At 38.9% G+C, this 15,180-nt stretch overlaps 2 protein-coding genes across 2 annotated transcripts; one reads left to right on the plus strand and one right to left on the minus strand.

Moving 5' to 3' along the window:
* Nucleotides 1-346: 346 nt before the first annotated feature.
* eme1 (essential meiotic structure-specific endonuclease 1) lies at nucleotides 347-8,164 on the minus strand. Its single transcript, XM_088928014.1, has 8 exons — nucleotides 7,357-8,164; nucleotides 6,399-6,526; nucleotides 5,858-5,953; nucleotides 5,136-5,257; nucleotides 4,001-4,136; nucleotides 3,386-3,501; nucleotides 2,976-3,165; nucleotides 347-1,618 (listed from the first exon to the last, which is right to left on the minus strand). The coding sequence occupies exons 1-8, from the start codon at nucleotides 8,162-8,164 to the stop codon at nucleotides 1,442-1,444; spliced, it is 1,773 nt and encodes a 590-aa protein (XP_088784140.1). The 3' UTR covers nucleotides 347-1,441.
* A 1,508-nt stretch (nucleotides 8,165-9,672) lies between these two features.
* mrpl27 (mitochondrial ribosomal protein L27) lies at nucleotides 9,673-12,336 on the plus strand. Its single transcript, XM_088927705.1, has 4 exons — nucleotides 9,673-9,754; nucleotides 10,378-10,503; nucleotides 11,249-11,316; nucleotides 11,651-12,336. Exons 1-4 carry the CDS (start codon nucleotides 9,715-9,717, stop codon nucleotides 11,855-11,857), a joined length of 441 nt encoding a protein of 146 aa, XP_088783831.1. The 5' UTR covers nucleotides 9,673-9,714; the 3' UTR covers nucleotides 11,858-12,336.
* The last annotated feature ends 2,844 nt before the right edge of the window (nucleotides 12,337-15,180 follow it).

Below are 15,180 nucleotides of genomic sequence, written 5' to 3' on the forward strand. Positions count from 1 at the left end.
TATTTTATTGTTTTTACAGCGACTATGATCAGCACATTTTGCACACACCTATGTATTTATTTATTTTGTTTGTCTTTTGTTTTATAACTATTCTGATGTCTGTTTTGCTTGTCTTGGGCTGGACTGCTGTAACACATCAATTTCCCTACGGGATTAATAAAGTATTATCTATCTATCTATTTCATTTTCCACTGTGCATTTGCTGTTGTTGACAACTTATTAAAACAATTATTTCTATTATGAAAAAATATTATTTTTTGATGTCCAGAAAATTATCAAAACAAAATGAAAACTGTTCAAAACTGACTTTATTTCATCATTTAAATAAAACACACCACTAGTACATCTACATAAATATTTGTGACATTAGCAATTTCAGGAGTATGTATCACAGTAGTTACTGTGGAAGAACTGACGCCCCTGCCAGTCATCTTGCTGAGTAAGAGACAAACAGATAAAAAACTGAACTTGCAAAGAAACTGAAATATGAACCTTTGTAATTACTGTACAGCTATATTCTGCCAGGCCCTCAGAGCAACAGTGCAACAGCTGGAAAAAAGGGCAACTATGCCAGCACCAAGGACTATATTGCCATCAAACTTTTAATAGAAGAAGTAAAGAAATCCACCGCTGTACATATTATTGATGTTACGTTTAGAGAAGACCTTTTTCACTCATGCTTGAATTCTGTGTACTGTTTTCAATCTGGCCTCAGCCTAAAGTAGTGTTTGAAAGTAGCTGCTCGTGAAACCTAAAATTATGTAATAACAGGTAATAGCAATTGCTTAATTGATGAATCTTACAACCAAACAGTGACAAAAATTAGAGAATACTTCCATTACTCATGAGTGATAGGAACTTGTTACTAGAACATCCATAATAATTAGCAACAAGTGACAGGACAAACTACAGGTTTGCATTACAGGGGTGCTGTTTGATTTCAAGGGACAGAGAAAGCAAACCTTTCAGAATAAATACCTAGGCACAGGTTAATGTGAATAATTTCTGTTAAATTGTTTTATTTTATACCTATGATCAACGAGTGGAAACATAGGCTAAGCCTGTTTGCTCTCTAAGATGTGGGAATTAAAGAAAGGTGTTGGTATCACTTGCTCAATTATTACTTGTTCCTTATTGATTCAATGGCAAATTCAAATGCCAGGTACATCTATCTGCAGCTGGGTTGAAAATAGCACTTTCCATCAGGAATACTTTTTTAAGACTTTTTTACTTTTTTAAAAATGTTACTGTATCACTTAAACCCAATAAAAATGTTTGGGTATCTTGATTTTTTATCTAAGATGTATCTGTATGTATCTGTTAATGCCCCCTTTGTTTGCTCCTAACAATCACCCTGCCTAAAAGTGTCTGCTAAACGATTGTTATCAGGATTGAACACAACTTGGATTCCATCTTCAACTCTGCAGACACGTGTTTGCCCTCAGCCTGTAGTTTCCAGAGATAAGTTGGGGTCAGGTGACGTCATCAGTAAGCAAATGCGCTTGGAGAGCTCCGGGCCCACGCGGCGTGACGTCGAGGTCACTCCCTCCCCTCTACGGACAAGAATGTCCGACAAAAGGTTGTGCCTCTCACGTTCGGTCTTGCACTTCTGATAGGCCTTAAGAAATACAAAATCAAATCAAATCAAATCGCGAATCGCTGTTGAACACAAAGTGCATCTTTAAGGATTTTAATGCAAAACCCTCAGTGTCCATCCCCTCAACATCTGAATGACTGCGTTTGTAAAAACTGCTATAGTTATCCTCTATGAGGTGGCCTTAACAAAAATGAAGTTTAGCTCATAAGTTTTGATCCTAGTTCAAATAAACTGCCATTTTAAGGTGAAAAATAATTTTCATGTGTAGATCCTTAAAATTCATTTAGCAGTAAACAGTCCTTTGGAAAGCACTAGTTTTTAATGATGATTATAACTATAATTAACTAAATATTCTACCACCTTATAGTCACCCCCTGAACTGCATTATGGGTTTCCTTATTGTGCCCAGGGGTCATAAGGCCCTAGTGAAAGTGCTTCTGCAGTAAACGCTTTGAACCAAGGCTAGCAGGACTTACTGAGGATGAATTGTCATTTGAAATTATAAATGGCTTTCCTGCACTGGGCCCCTTAAAAATTTACTCCAATTTATCTTTAGTATCAACAATTTCCACTCTGTGTACCTGAAGGTATTTAACAATAGCATCTATAAATAATCTATCAAGAGTAACTATCTTTTATATGTAGTGTAGCATATTCTCTTTCCTAGGTCATATATTTTTCCTTATCCAGTCTATACAAAATATAGTGATTATTGTACTAAATATTACCATGCTTATGCTATGTCCATCTTCCTCTAATGTTTTCAGTGCCTTCTCTCTTATCTATTTTGTATTGTCTGGCTTTTGATGATGTGCATTTGTGAGTATGGGGTGAGATGCCATCCTGGGAATTTGGGATTGGGAGTTTTTCCACTTGCTGCATTATTCATAAACACAGATTATGTACTTTGTTTGTGCCATATTATTAAACAATCAAAACGTTAACAAAAAACAATAGTGAAACAGCTGGAAAAGGGGAACCTATGTCAGCAGCCAAGGACTATATTGCCATCAAACTTTTAATCCACCACTGTACACATTATTGATGTTACATTTAAAGACCTTTTTCACTCATGATGGAATTCTGTGTACTGTTTTCAATTTGGCCCCAGCATAAAGTAGTGTTTGAAAGTTACCCCTCAAAAATTTGTAACAACAGATGACAGCAATTGCTTAATTGATTAATCTTACAACCAAAGTGTCAATAACTAATTAGAGAAAAACTTAGTATTATTAAATGATGGAAAATTGTTCACAAAACAACCTGTACTTGAAAATTTCTTGAAGTTTTGGCTAAAATCACTGAAACCACTAATATATGTTTTAAAAAATGGAGGGGTGGGCTGTAAGACGATCCCCTCTCAATCAGGAACACTCACTTTGGCCAGCAGCTGGGGCGATGGGTACGCTGCCAGGACGGCGCTGGCGATTTCGGGGCTGACCCGGTTCAGCTGCTGAATCTGCCTCTTCCACACCTGGACGAGCCCCTTCCCAGTGCGCTCCACCCTGTGGCCCCCGGCCCACTCGCTCTCCAGGTAAAAGCCAAAGCTTGTCTGGTCCCGCTCTCTCCTGTAGGGCACGTCATTACACACACAACATCATGCACATTCCAGCACCTCCCAAAATGAGGTTGCAGTGACCTGCACAAAGTTCATGAGAGGTTTTTTAATTGCAGTGGTTATTGTGTGAAGTCCATATAGTCAACAAAGTCCATAAAGTTATAAAAGGAATTTTCTGGTACCATCATGCTGGGTTTTGAATATGGAAGCACCAATTGTATAGTACTTACTTGAAAGGTGCCTCTGCTACTGCTTTGGTGAACATTGCAATATAATCAGAAAACTCCTTCCAGGATTCCAGGAAGCGAACCTGAACCTCTGAATGCAGCTGCAGGTCAACTAGAGCCTAAAAAAAGGGATGAAAAAGAAAATGAATGAGCCTGAGAGAGAGCCTATCCTTCTCTGAAGTACAGTACTGCCCCGTGCACTTGCCAAGGGTTAGAAGGAAACACAACCTCGCACTGATTAACACATCTCACCTTGGACATAAAAGCAGAAACCCTGCTACATCTTACATTATCCATGTTATTCATCTCTCACATCAGGAACTGATGAGTTATTTGCATCTGTAAACATTTCCTCTGTTTCCTTAAACAATGCATCTCTCAATAACTCTGTCGCAGTAACCATTTAAACAAATGTGTGCAAACAGAAAATTAGGAACAACGGTAAAATCATCTGGGAAAGATACCAAGTCCGCAGAGGATGAGTAAACATGAAAAGTCAATAAAAGTCTGGAAATGTGTCTTACAAATGAAAATATCTAAGGTAGTACATGCATATCATCTAAAAATGGCGAGTACACCTGGTTACACTAACAACTAACAAGATCAGAGTTGACCTGCCTCTTCCACATCCACCCGGGACACCTCTACGAGCTGTTTGCTATCCTCTTTCTTCTTTCTGCGCTTACTACCTCCCTCCTGGCCCTCACCCAGCACTGCATCTCGGTACTTCTTTTGGTTCTTGGACTTCTGGGACCTATAGACAGGGTGGGCGGCTATTAATAAGTCAAGCGACAGGGCTCAGTACTTTTCAAGTACCACAAGAGCTAAGAATTAGATAAAATAATCATTTTGTGCTCCACGGTTTTCTGGGGGATTGAAACATTCTGTTCCATCATATGTTCCAGAGCATAAACACTCCCAGTGCAATGTCCACATTCAGTCTCCCCACAGCAACACCTTAGTCCAGAATCAAACCCAAGACAATTGAGTTATAAGACAGCAATTCCAAGTGCCATGGCACCTTGATACTCCCACCCACCTGCTAAAAAACATGATGCGAACAAAAATGTCACTTGCACCCAAAGCCTTTTTTCATATTCATAGTATTTTTTAAAGTGAATAATAAACATGGTAAAGCTTCACTGAAGCTCAGAGTGGACACAAACTATTATTCAGAGATGTTAAAAGTAAATGAATATTATTTTCAACATTTCTTAAAATTTCTACCATCTGGGAGAATGGGTCTCTTCTTTTCAATACCGTGTGTAAAATTGTTTTTTCTTTGCGTCGCAGGGCTGTGCAGAATAATTATTTGGACTGTGTGTGTCTGGATTGGATAAAATGACAATGACTGCAGGAGAACTACAAACACTAATCAGAGCTCTGTGGGAGGAAATTGCAATATCTTAGAGCACAAGAAGCACGTTCACATAACCAAATATCATTTTTTTATATTGATCCCAATCATATGTTAAACATTTTAAATAAAACAACTTTCACATGATTAGATAATTGGAAAAACTACATTGTAATACTTGTAAACAAGATTGAGCTATAACAATTCTGTGTAGATAACAATTCTACATTTAAATATGCCTGAACTTCATTTGTTGTTGCTTTTTAATTTAAGAGGTGAACAGAACTCTTCAAACTTGAAATTTGAAACTCAGAAACTCTTGTCTTTTATGAGAAAAGCTCCTAAATAAAGGCCACAGAGGACAGCAGAGAAGAGGACCAGTCGGTCAGTCGTCACCTGAAGTATTTTTCCAGGTCGATGACAGCCAGTGTCAGGATGCTGCCAGTGATTTGCTCCACAATACTGTGACTCCAGGAGATCAGCGTAGGCCCACAGCCAGAGACAGCACCTCTCTGGACCTTTGGAGAGAGTACTGCTTTATCACACCACCTCAAATCCCATTTAGTCTCATTCACATATATTCAAAATAAAATTCATGTTCAAAATTCACAATTCAAGTTGTCATTTAAGTTGGTTTTTATTACGTTGCATTTCTAGTTTCATGTTTTTGCATTTATAAATAAAACCATCAAAAGAATCTGACACTGCCCTACCAATGTCTAAATATTCAGTGTTACTATATCTATAGCATTGTATTGGCGATGTATTGTTTCTGATTTCTAGAGTTTTTGACCTTCCTATGATTATAAATCTTTCTGAAAAAGTCTTTTAATATCCTGACACGGAAGCTTTATTCTCTTATAAATAAGAATACAGATCTAAAATACAAGCTTATAACCTTAATGGAGCATTTTCTAAATGTGTTTAATTCTCATCACAAAGGCCTGATCATAAAACACAGCACTATGTTAGGAAAACAAACCCACTGACAATTAACTGGCAAAGCAGTAACAACTGTAATATTCCCAACAGCCATGCTTCTACCAAAACTCTCAGCGGGACAGGCCTCCCAGTCTGCCTGTCCAAAGAGCCACGGCTCTGCTGCTGCGTTCCCATACCTGACTGGTGCTGTGGATCATGCGAATGAAGTCTTCCACTGGCACATGGATCACAGCGTGTGGTTCGGAAACGCAATCAAGCTCTCCAGTCAAGCCCTATCAAATCAGACATACCCACAGTCAATGCAGACTATAAAGCTGGGCAGGCCTGATTTACAGGACTGAAATCAGAAAGCATTACTTTGCACAAAGAAAAGCAAGGATGAGATCGTTTGCTACTGGCAACTAAACAGGAAAGACAGGCTACATGGCCTCCTCACGTTTTTAATATTTGTATTCTTGTGTTATAACCCTGGACATGCAGCATCTTCTTGGTTGGCAGGTTCTTATGTCTCTTTAAACAACCACCTTCTTCGGGAGCATGAAAAGTCTTCTGAAATGATGTACATTTTAATCGCTGCCTTCGATTTCTTTTTATTTGCTCCATCTTACAATGTTGTTTTCCTGAGCAGATGGTCTTTTACCTGTTCTCCGGCAGACTTTCTTTCCACTCTCCACAAGGAGTGGATGTCATTCCTTGTCCTGCAGTGATCACACTCACCTGTGAGGAGGGCAGCCTCCTTCGCCAGGTCACACTGCGGGCCACCACCTGCCTCTCAATAGCACAGCTGCAGCCCAGAGCCTGGAGGGACGTCAGCAAACTGCCCCCACCTTCCAGCTGCAACAGAGCTGTACACAGACACAAACTCTCACATCCTGTATGCAAGGCAGTAAAGGGCATTTTAAAATAGATTTTAAATTTCCATCTGTCCATTTTCTAACCACTTTATCAAAGATAGTGTTGCAGGGGGGTCAGAGCCTATACTGGCAAGCAATAAGAGCAAAGGGGAGTACACCCTGGCCAGGACACCAGTCCATCAGAGGACACACAGACATAAACACACACACACCAGGGCAATTTTTCCAGAAGCCTATTAACCTACCAGTATGTCTTTGGACCATGCAAACATGGGGAGAAAACATACAAGCTCCATGCAGAGAGCACCCCAGAAATAGATTGAACCCAGGAATGAACCCATAAACCGAACCCTGAGCAATGCTACCCCTATTTCAAATTTAAATTTTAGAATATACAATTTTAAATATAATTTCCTATCTTCTATGTCTGTGGACTAAAGATTCCATGTTCTGTGTGCTTTGTCACACCCCCTCCATTTTTTTCATTCCCCGAATTCACAATCGCACCACAGCTCATCCCAAGTTAGAATGTGGCGGACTGAGAGATCAGGACTCCCCCCTGGATGAGACTTGGGACCATCACAGGTTCTCCCCCACCTATGCAGGTACCCAGTTGTACGCACAGCCTGCAGAACATGAATGCTATCAAACTGCTACACAACAATTTTTTGTTTCCTTATCATTAAATCTCTTTTGTAAATTGCAAAATTCTCTGCTGTTGAGAGCACACTGCACCAAAAAGCAGGGCATTAAGCCCGTAAGCTGTCTTTGTCAGTCTTTCCTGTGTGATGTCAGTGTTTTGTGTGTGAAGCAACACCTGCCTGGATCAATGGTGACCACCATATGCTTCATGCACTCCTCGGGCCTCAGGGCTTTAACTGCATCAGCCAAGGCCTTCCTCTCCGCTCTCTGTCTCTCCAGCTCCCGTTTGCGGTTCTCCCTCTCGGCTTTCTGCCTCTCTCTGCCTTTCCTCCTCTCCACAGCCACAGCTCTGGCCTCATCTATCTCCTCCTGCCTGTGCTTCACTGCTTTCTTCCTGAGAGGTGAAATGTTTCTGTCTGCCCATTCGACTGAACTGGGAAAGCTATGTCTCTCAGGGCCATGAGGTCCCAGATTAGGCTTCTTGGAATCTGGGGCTGTGTTTTCCTCCTCTGAATCAGAGAAGTCCCAAACAGAAGCTCGCTGTAAGCCAGTGGTGGAAGTTGGAGGAGGCAGCTGGGGAAAACTGGGGTCCGAGGATTTTGAAGAGTACTGCGCATCAACAGTGCCACCTGCAGAGTCCTGCTCAGATTGAACAGGGCAGGCTGCAGATGCAGTGCCTCTGAAATGTCCTTTCAGTCTCTCTAAGAGAGGCACAAACTCCTCCTCCTCTTCACTCCCGCTGCTGATCATGGTGACCTCTCGCTCTTGAGCAGAACGGAGCACGACAGGCAGGGTGGTTTCCGGATCTTGATCAGGTGGCTCCGAGTCCGAGCTGTCAAGGATGACCACGTCCAGCAGCTTCTGAGGATAACTGCTCCTGCATGCAAGGGTGGGTCTTGGCTGCAGGAAGTCGAAGACTGGCAGGTCGTCGAGGTCAGTGTTGGAGTCAGTGTCACTGTGCTCAGAATTCTGCCTGCTCCCACCCATCCCCGCCCAATCGAATATCAGGACGGAGCACAATCTGTACAGTAGACCAAGAACACACACAAAGTGACCATAGTTGGAAATTCAATAAAACCACGACACTTCTCTTGACTGGGTTTATGCCTCCTTTGGATTTAAAAAAAAAATCAAAACCATCTGTATTTCATAAAGTGTAAACATAATTAAAATAATTCTGATAATGCAACATTAATCTCCTTTTACTTGAAAAACTGGGTTTTAAGACCCAGTTAAAACTGGGATAAGAGCCCAACAAACTCCATGTAACTTGACCAAAATAATAAAATAGTATAACCGCATGGCACTTTAAATATTGGCTTCTGATATAATCACAGTTGACGACAATTAAACAGTAAATAATTAGTAAATAAGTGACATTTCAACAGAACATACCATTTTCACTACACCTTGAGTCTTGGCAAAGATGGAGTGATTTAAGGTCAAGTCTGTTTTACCATAAGTTTAAAGCCGTATGACAGATTTTTTGTGCCTTTTCACTAAAAGAACTGACACTGCCTGATCAGTTTAGGACAAGGGTTTCCCAGTCCTGGCACTAGGGATGCCCACACCTGCTGGCTTTCGGTCCAACTGTTCTTCCTGTTACATAATTTAATTCTTAATTGGCTCAATAACATGATTAATTTGAACTCTTTAATTGGTTTTGATTCCTAAACCTATTGGAGGTTGCCTTTTAATTACTGTAACTATTGTATTGATCTAAGAAACAAGATCTCCTTCATTAGAACAGAATGAAACCGGTTGCAAAGTTCGCAGTTCCACTCAAGCAGCTTAGTGGTGGAATTAAGTATGCAATAAAGCAAATAGCTCGGCTTCAACAAAACCAGTAGACTGTGGGTCACCAGGACCAGGGTTTGAACTCCCTAGTCTAGAAGAGCGTTAGTTCTGCTGCGACGCTAAAGAGGGATAAGCTGCTTTCTGATCATGAATGGATGTATATTTCTCGAATTTCTATATATAAATGAAAATCCGAAGCAGTACGTAATTAAAAAAACCATTGCAATAGTTATGGAAAATTACACCCCCTGATAAGAACAACTTACAATTATTAGCCAGCAAAGCATTTTGCATGAGTTTATACTGTAACTTCTGTCTGCAGTAACGTAAAGATCGAAAACGGCATGATTTCATCTTCCGTGCAATGTAGCAATCGGAAGTTCGGTAAACAGTGCAAGAGAAACCAGATACCACTGCACTTAACATAATTATATAATCGGAAAGTCATTAAAGCATTTTACGTTTCTCTTGCTATTGCAATAAAATAACTCCCCTTAAATTTGCTGATTTTGGTGTTTTATTTCCAAGATAAAATAACGACTGTCATTTTTGTCTCGTTTATACCAATTAATTAAGATAGTTAACTAATCCAAGGGAATCCATTTAATTACCTGGTTGAAGGAATCCATACAGGCTTTTGTTGACATGCCTGGATTTCCCGCGACACTGTGGCATGACGGGAAATCTGTGACGTCTAACAGGCATGATGGGAAAGGTCGAAGTTCAGAGGATTCTTGAACATGGCTGCGCTGTTGTCCTTGTTACTTAAATCGAGAACGGGTGAATGCATGCATTTCTTCTTATTTCTTCAGAGCAGTTATTTATGACTCCCTTATAATTTGTGCTAAGCAGAGGTGAATGTATGCTCACACATACAATGAGTTATGTGAAGATGCCGAAGTAGTATTACATAAATTGTTCTCTTTGGTTTGAAATGAATTCTGTTCACATTTTTATATGTAACAGAAAGAAAAGAAAATGCATTGTTTTCGTTTTTAAACAGTTATTTAAAAGGTATAAAATAAGCAATAGTGTAAAAAACTAATGTCATGTTCTCTTTATAGTAAAAATAAGAGATGGACAAGGTTTAGATTTTCTGGGTAACTACACAAACGAATAATTCGTTTAAATGATTTCCACTTCTGGTCGCCACATTATTCTCCGTAGAGCTAGGTTTCCGAATCCACTGATGTAGCGCTCCTGTTCAGTTGTCGCTGTGTAAATTATGTGTAGCTTCGTATACTCGTTGCAGTTCATGCATAGGCGACGTTGAAATCAGACTCGCGCAAACAAATTATTATTCATAATAATAATACTGTTGTTATCATTCCTTTCTCGGTCGTGCGAGATTGAAGCGCTGCATTGACTGCCTGTGACTGACAGGGACATTCGTCCTGTTTCAGGGCTGCTGCTGTCTCAACAGCCCTTAGCTGTGCCTGCGAGGTGTGCGTCCAAAAAGGCCGGCGGAAGCTCGAAAAACGTCGGCGGAAAAAGTCCGGGCCGTCGATATGGCTTCAAAAAAATGGATGGTATAAAACGCCAACTAAAACATTCTCAAACTGTAAAATGTGGATATATAAACAGACAGTTTTCTTTTTCCTGCAGTGACAGTGACAGACATTTTTTGAACTATAAAAAGCCGGTGACTTTCTCTTCTATTCTTTTGTCCAATTTAATGTTCTCTGAAATGGAAGTGGATTTGATTGAAAGTTCCTTGATGCACTAATGAAATACCGTTAAAATGATCACGGTAATAGCTTAATAAGAATAGTCATACTTATTATATAGCGCTTTTCTGGACACTTCACTCAAAGCGCTCCCTTCCACCATCACCAATGTGTAGCCCCCTCCTGGATGATGTGACAGCAGCTTGAGTGCGCCAGTACACTCACCTCACATCAGCTATCAGTGGGGAGGAGAACAGAGTAATGAAGCCAGTTCAGAGATGTGGATTATAAGGAGGCCATGATTAGTAAAGACTAGGGGAGATTTGGCCAGGACGCCAGGGTTAAATACTATGGTTTTCGATAAATGATCTGGGATTTTTAATAAACATGGGAAGTCAGGAACTTGGTTTTATGTCTCAACTGACTGGCCCCTCTAATAACTCTTCTAGCCGCAACCTTAGCTTGATGCTACATTGTGCTGAGACAGTACTGGACAAGAGGTGGTATTATCTTTACTATAACATGCCAGCTGTGTTTGTGAAAATAATCACTGGCCCCATAAACATATTTTCTTAATTGTTTTCTTCTTTTTTCATTCTTTTGTCAGGCAACTTTGTTCATGCTGGCAACATCCTAGCAACACAACGTTTGATGCGTTGGCACCCAGGATCAAATGTAATCAATTGTTTTTATATTGGATGAAATGCTTTGCTGATGGATGAATGGATATAGGTGTTTGAAGAACGTAAAATTGTATGACGTTTTTATTAGGTGAAATTGGTTGCATAAAGTTAAGTGATAAATATGAAACACATGTCCCTCAACGAAGGAGTAGATTAGTGTATTACGGACTATTAAAGCCATGATTAATGAGAAATTTAATTCTTAGCCACAAAACACATACAACAGAAACATTTTTTATTCGGTAATCAGAACCTACTTTAAGAAATACAACATGGATAGTGATAATTGCCCTGCTATACATCTGTTTGTGTTTGTTCTGCTGAAGGTTGGCATAGGCCGCAACAACACTCTGTATGCCTTGGAGGATGGCGTTGTCAGATACACCAAGGAGGTGTATGTTCCCCCGCCGCGCAGTCCAGAGGCCACGAAGGTGATCTGCAAACTGCCCAAAGGGACTGTCCTCTATAAGACATTCATCAACATCATCCCCAACAAGCAGGAGGGTGCCTTCAAACTGGTGGACATGCTGTGAGCCTCAATTGTCTCTGTCTCTCCAAGGGGTGGAGCTCACTGTAAGCAGCAGATATTGAACTGACTTCGCGAGAATGGGTTCCTCTTTGGTGCGTGTGGATTTACATATTTAAAAGTTCCCATGTTCAGGGATAGTCCTCCGCTCTTTTTCCCTTTTTGACAGGTTTCGTAATTGCTTTTCAGTCCTGCTTCAGGAAACCAACGGGACTCGTAATCATCTACAGAGAACATTTTCTTTATTTCAAGTCTTTACACTTCATAACATGTATGTACTGTTTTAAATAGGCAACTGCTCAGCAGGCGAAGTACAGGAAAACCCCTAAAAGATTCAAAGTAATGAAAATTCAACATTTAAAAAGAAAAGGTTGACTGACCTAGAAGTCTGAAGTTGAAGTTTTTTGTAATTTACTTTTTCTATGTGTTGGAGGTCCAGTGGTTGGTTAAAGACTTTGATATTATAATAAAATCTGTTACAATCTCCATTAAATTCAGTGAATTGAAACTACTAAATGAAGCTATTGTGTGGAGATAGCTGTGTAGTAGGAGGACAGCAGTAAAGTATGGTAATGACTTAACGCTTCATTGTGGGACAGTTGCTGGGATTGTTTCTCACAAAAAAGGTGCTGGGGTTTGTTTGGCTGTCAGATTGGTTAAAAAGGAAATCCTTTTGCGTACTCAGTAGCTAAACAATTCTGTGCAGATAAAGTGCAGATAATCTGCACTTTAAACATCCTTCACATTAATTAGTTTTAAAAGGTGAGGCTTTCTGCAGAAGCCACATTTAAGAAGCCATTTCATCCAGGTTTGACAGCATACTTTTAATTAATTCAAAACATCCCTGATGTGAGAAATTATAGTAAGAAGTCTTTCATGCTATTTTTAGTTGATAAAGCCAAACTATAATTCAATGCGATAGTTTCAATTTTAATGTAATGAGTTCTTCCTGAGCTTAATGATTCAAAATCTGGGTTTGTACAAGGTCCAAATAGTAGTCTGTGGTATAAAAACAGAAATATAAATTTCAGGTTGTGGATGACATATGTGTGTTGACACAGCTGCTTTTTAATTTTTTAATCCCCTAATTAAATGCCCAACGTGAATGCTTAATTCACCAGCATTGCTGACAAATCACACACAAGGATGTGTCTTTTTTAAGTTTTCAATTTCTTTAAAATTTAAATTGCTTCAGTGCTCATTAAGATACAGGTTTATCTGCCTTTTATATGGAGATTTGAGCTTTTGAATTCTGCTCTTCTAATTATAATATGCATTAAGCTCCCTGTTTTTTTCTTCTTTAGCTAAATTAAGCTTTGCACACCAAGCTGCCTGCTAAGGCATTGTTCTGGATTTTTTTTCACTCTCCCTTTAAAGCTTAGGCAACACTGTAACTCCTATAGAATTTAGTGTTCCTGAACACTGATAACTCTCAGCAAATGGAAACTTAAATATGCAGGACCTGGGCATATCAAGGAAAAAAGAGGAAAAAATACAAGTGTAGTAAAAGAATGTCTTGAGGTGCTACAGTGTATGCATACAGCTGGAGCAGATTAAGATTTGCTCAATTACAGACACATAATCACAGATATATAAATGGAATATCTCTTACGAAAATAACCAGTTAATTACCCTGAAATTTCTTGATTGTATAAAACCTGTAAGTTACATCTGATCATCTTTACTGGAAGGACTGGGAGGTACATTCAATGCTGTAAGTACTTTCAGGGACACTGTATAGCTGTAAAACTAAGTAATTGTAGTCTTGAATATTGATAGAAATTATGGTATTGTATTTTATTCATAAAAGATATTTGAAGGGTAACACTTCCCTGGAGGGAGTGTTAAACAGCCTCTAAATTATTGAATGTATTACAGGCGTCCAATTACATTTCAAAGAGTGGGGGTTAGGTACACATAATTACAGCAGGGAATGTGTGAATGAACTCAAAACCATTGATACTCAAAAATCCTTTCTAATTTTCAATGGCGAAGAGATTGTTTTCCTTTACTTGTATGCGAATGGTGTTTTGTGTCGAGAAGGCATTTCCAACATGTAAACGTTTGCTTTGAGAAAACCATTGAAAAAAGTACAACTATTTTAACAAAGCTTAGATAGAGAATGATGGTTTGGTGTTTTGCAGTTTTTCAGAGGCCTACAAACTATCCTAAAATTTAATCAATATTTGTGGAATGAAACTAGCATAATGAAAAATTTGCTTCTGATCAAACAAAACAATTTAGGAACATGAGCTCAATGGAATGCTTTCTGTGTCACTGTTGACTTCAAAAACTTTCAGAATGCTGTTGAATAGTATGTATGAAGTCCATTTGCTATCGTTTGTCCCACATTGTTCCAAGGTACATTTTAATTATTAACTCCAACAGGCATTTGGGTCTATAATATACTATTTTAATTATACACATGGTTAGAAAAAATGCAGATCTGCTCTGAAAAGAAACAGGATGTAAATCTAACAACTTGTTACAGCTAGCTTTGTTGTGTTAGTAGTGTGCTACAAATTTAAGCCCTTTTCTGAAAATGTGTGTAATGCTCTATTAGAGTGTTTGTGTCTAATGCCTTTATAACCTGCAATAACAGAGGGCAAAAACCTGCTAGTGTGTGGCCCTTACAAATTATACATTTCATGCTTAAGATTTTTTATTGGTAAATATTTAATCAGTGTCTTTTTTGTTAGCTGTTTCAAAGATATTTGTGATTTGCACATCCTCTAATAGAATTATGAAATATATAAAATTTTAAAAAATAGTGCTGTACATGGTTTAGGTCAGTGCCAATGTAAGTGTGCTATAAACCTGAATATCACACCAACCCTTCAAAACACATTTTAAGTGTAATGGTTTTTGGTGTTCAGTGCATAATGGTGTTGGATTAGTATAACCTATAGAATGGAATGACTGATCATTCTTGCCCTACATTATAAAAGATACAGTGTTTATCCTGTATTTGGTGGCAGTCATAGAGAATGATACTGTATAAATTAATGTAGATTATGAATACTTAAATAAAATCTGATGCAAATTAAAATATCACATAATTTAAAAATAATAAAATGTACAATTAAGGCTTTTCATACACTGTTTGGCAAAGAACATAACATTCAGAGAGTCTGTGGCCTCATTGCTTGGAAACATTGGTGTTTAACAAAGAATTTACAAGCAGTTCATCTTAGGAATGTCTGGTAAATGGGGTGTCTAGTGCACTGTGGTTTTAGGTTTTGAGGATGCTGTTATCCAAAATCCCTTTGATCAAGAAAGTACATAGTAAGCAACAGCAATTGCTGTCACATGGTGTAAAAAAAACCTCTT

Source organism: Atractosteus spatula, chromosome 11 (genome assembly GCF_055471065.1).
Source record: "Atractosteus spatula isolate fAtrSpa1 chromosome 11, fAtrSpa1.hap1, whole genome shotgun sequence".
NCBI lineage: Eukaryota > Metazoa > Chordata > Actinopteri > Semionotiformes > Lepisosteidae > Atractosteus > Atractosteus spatula.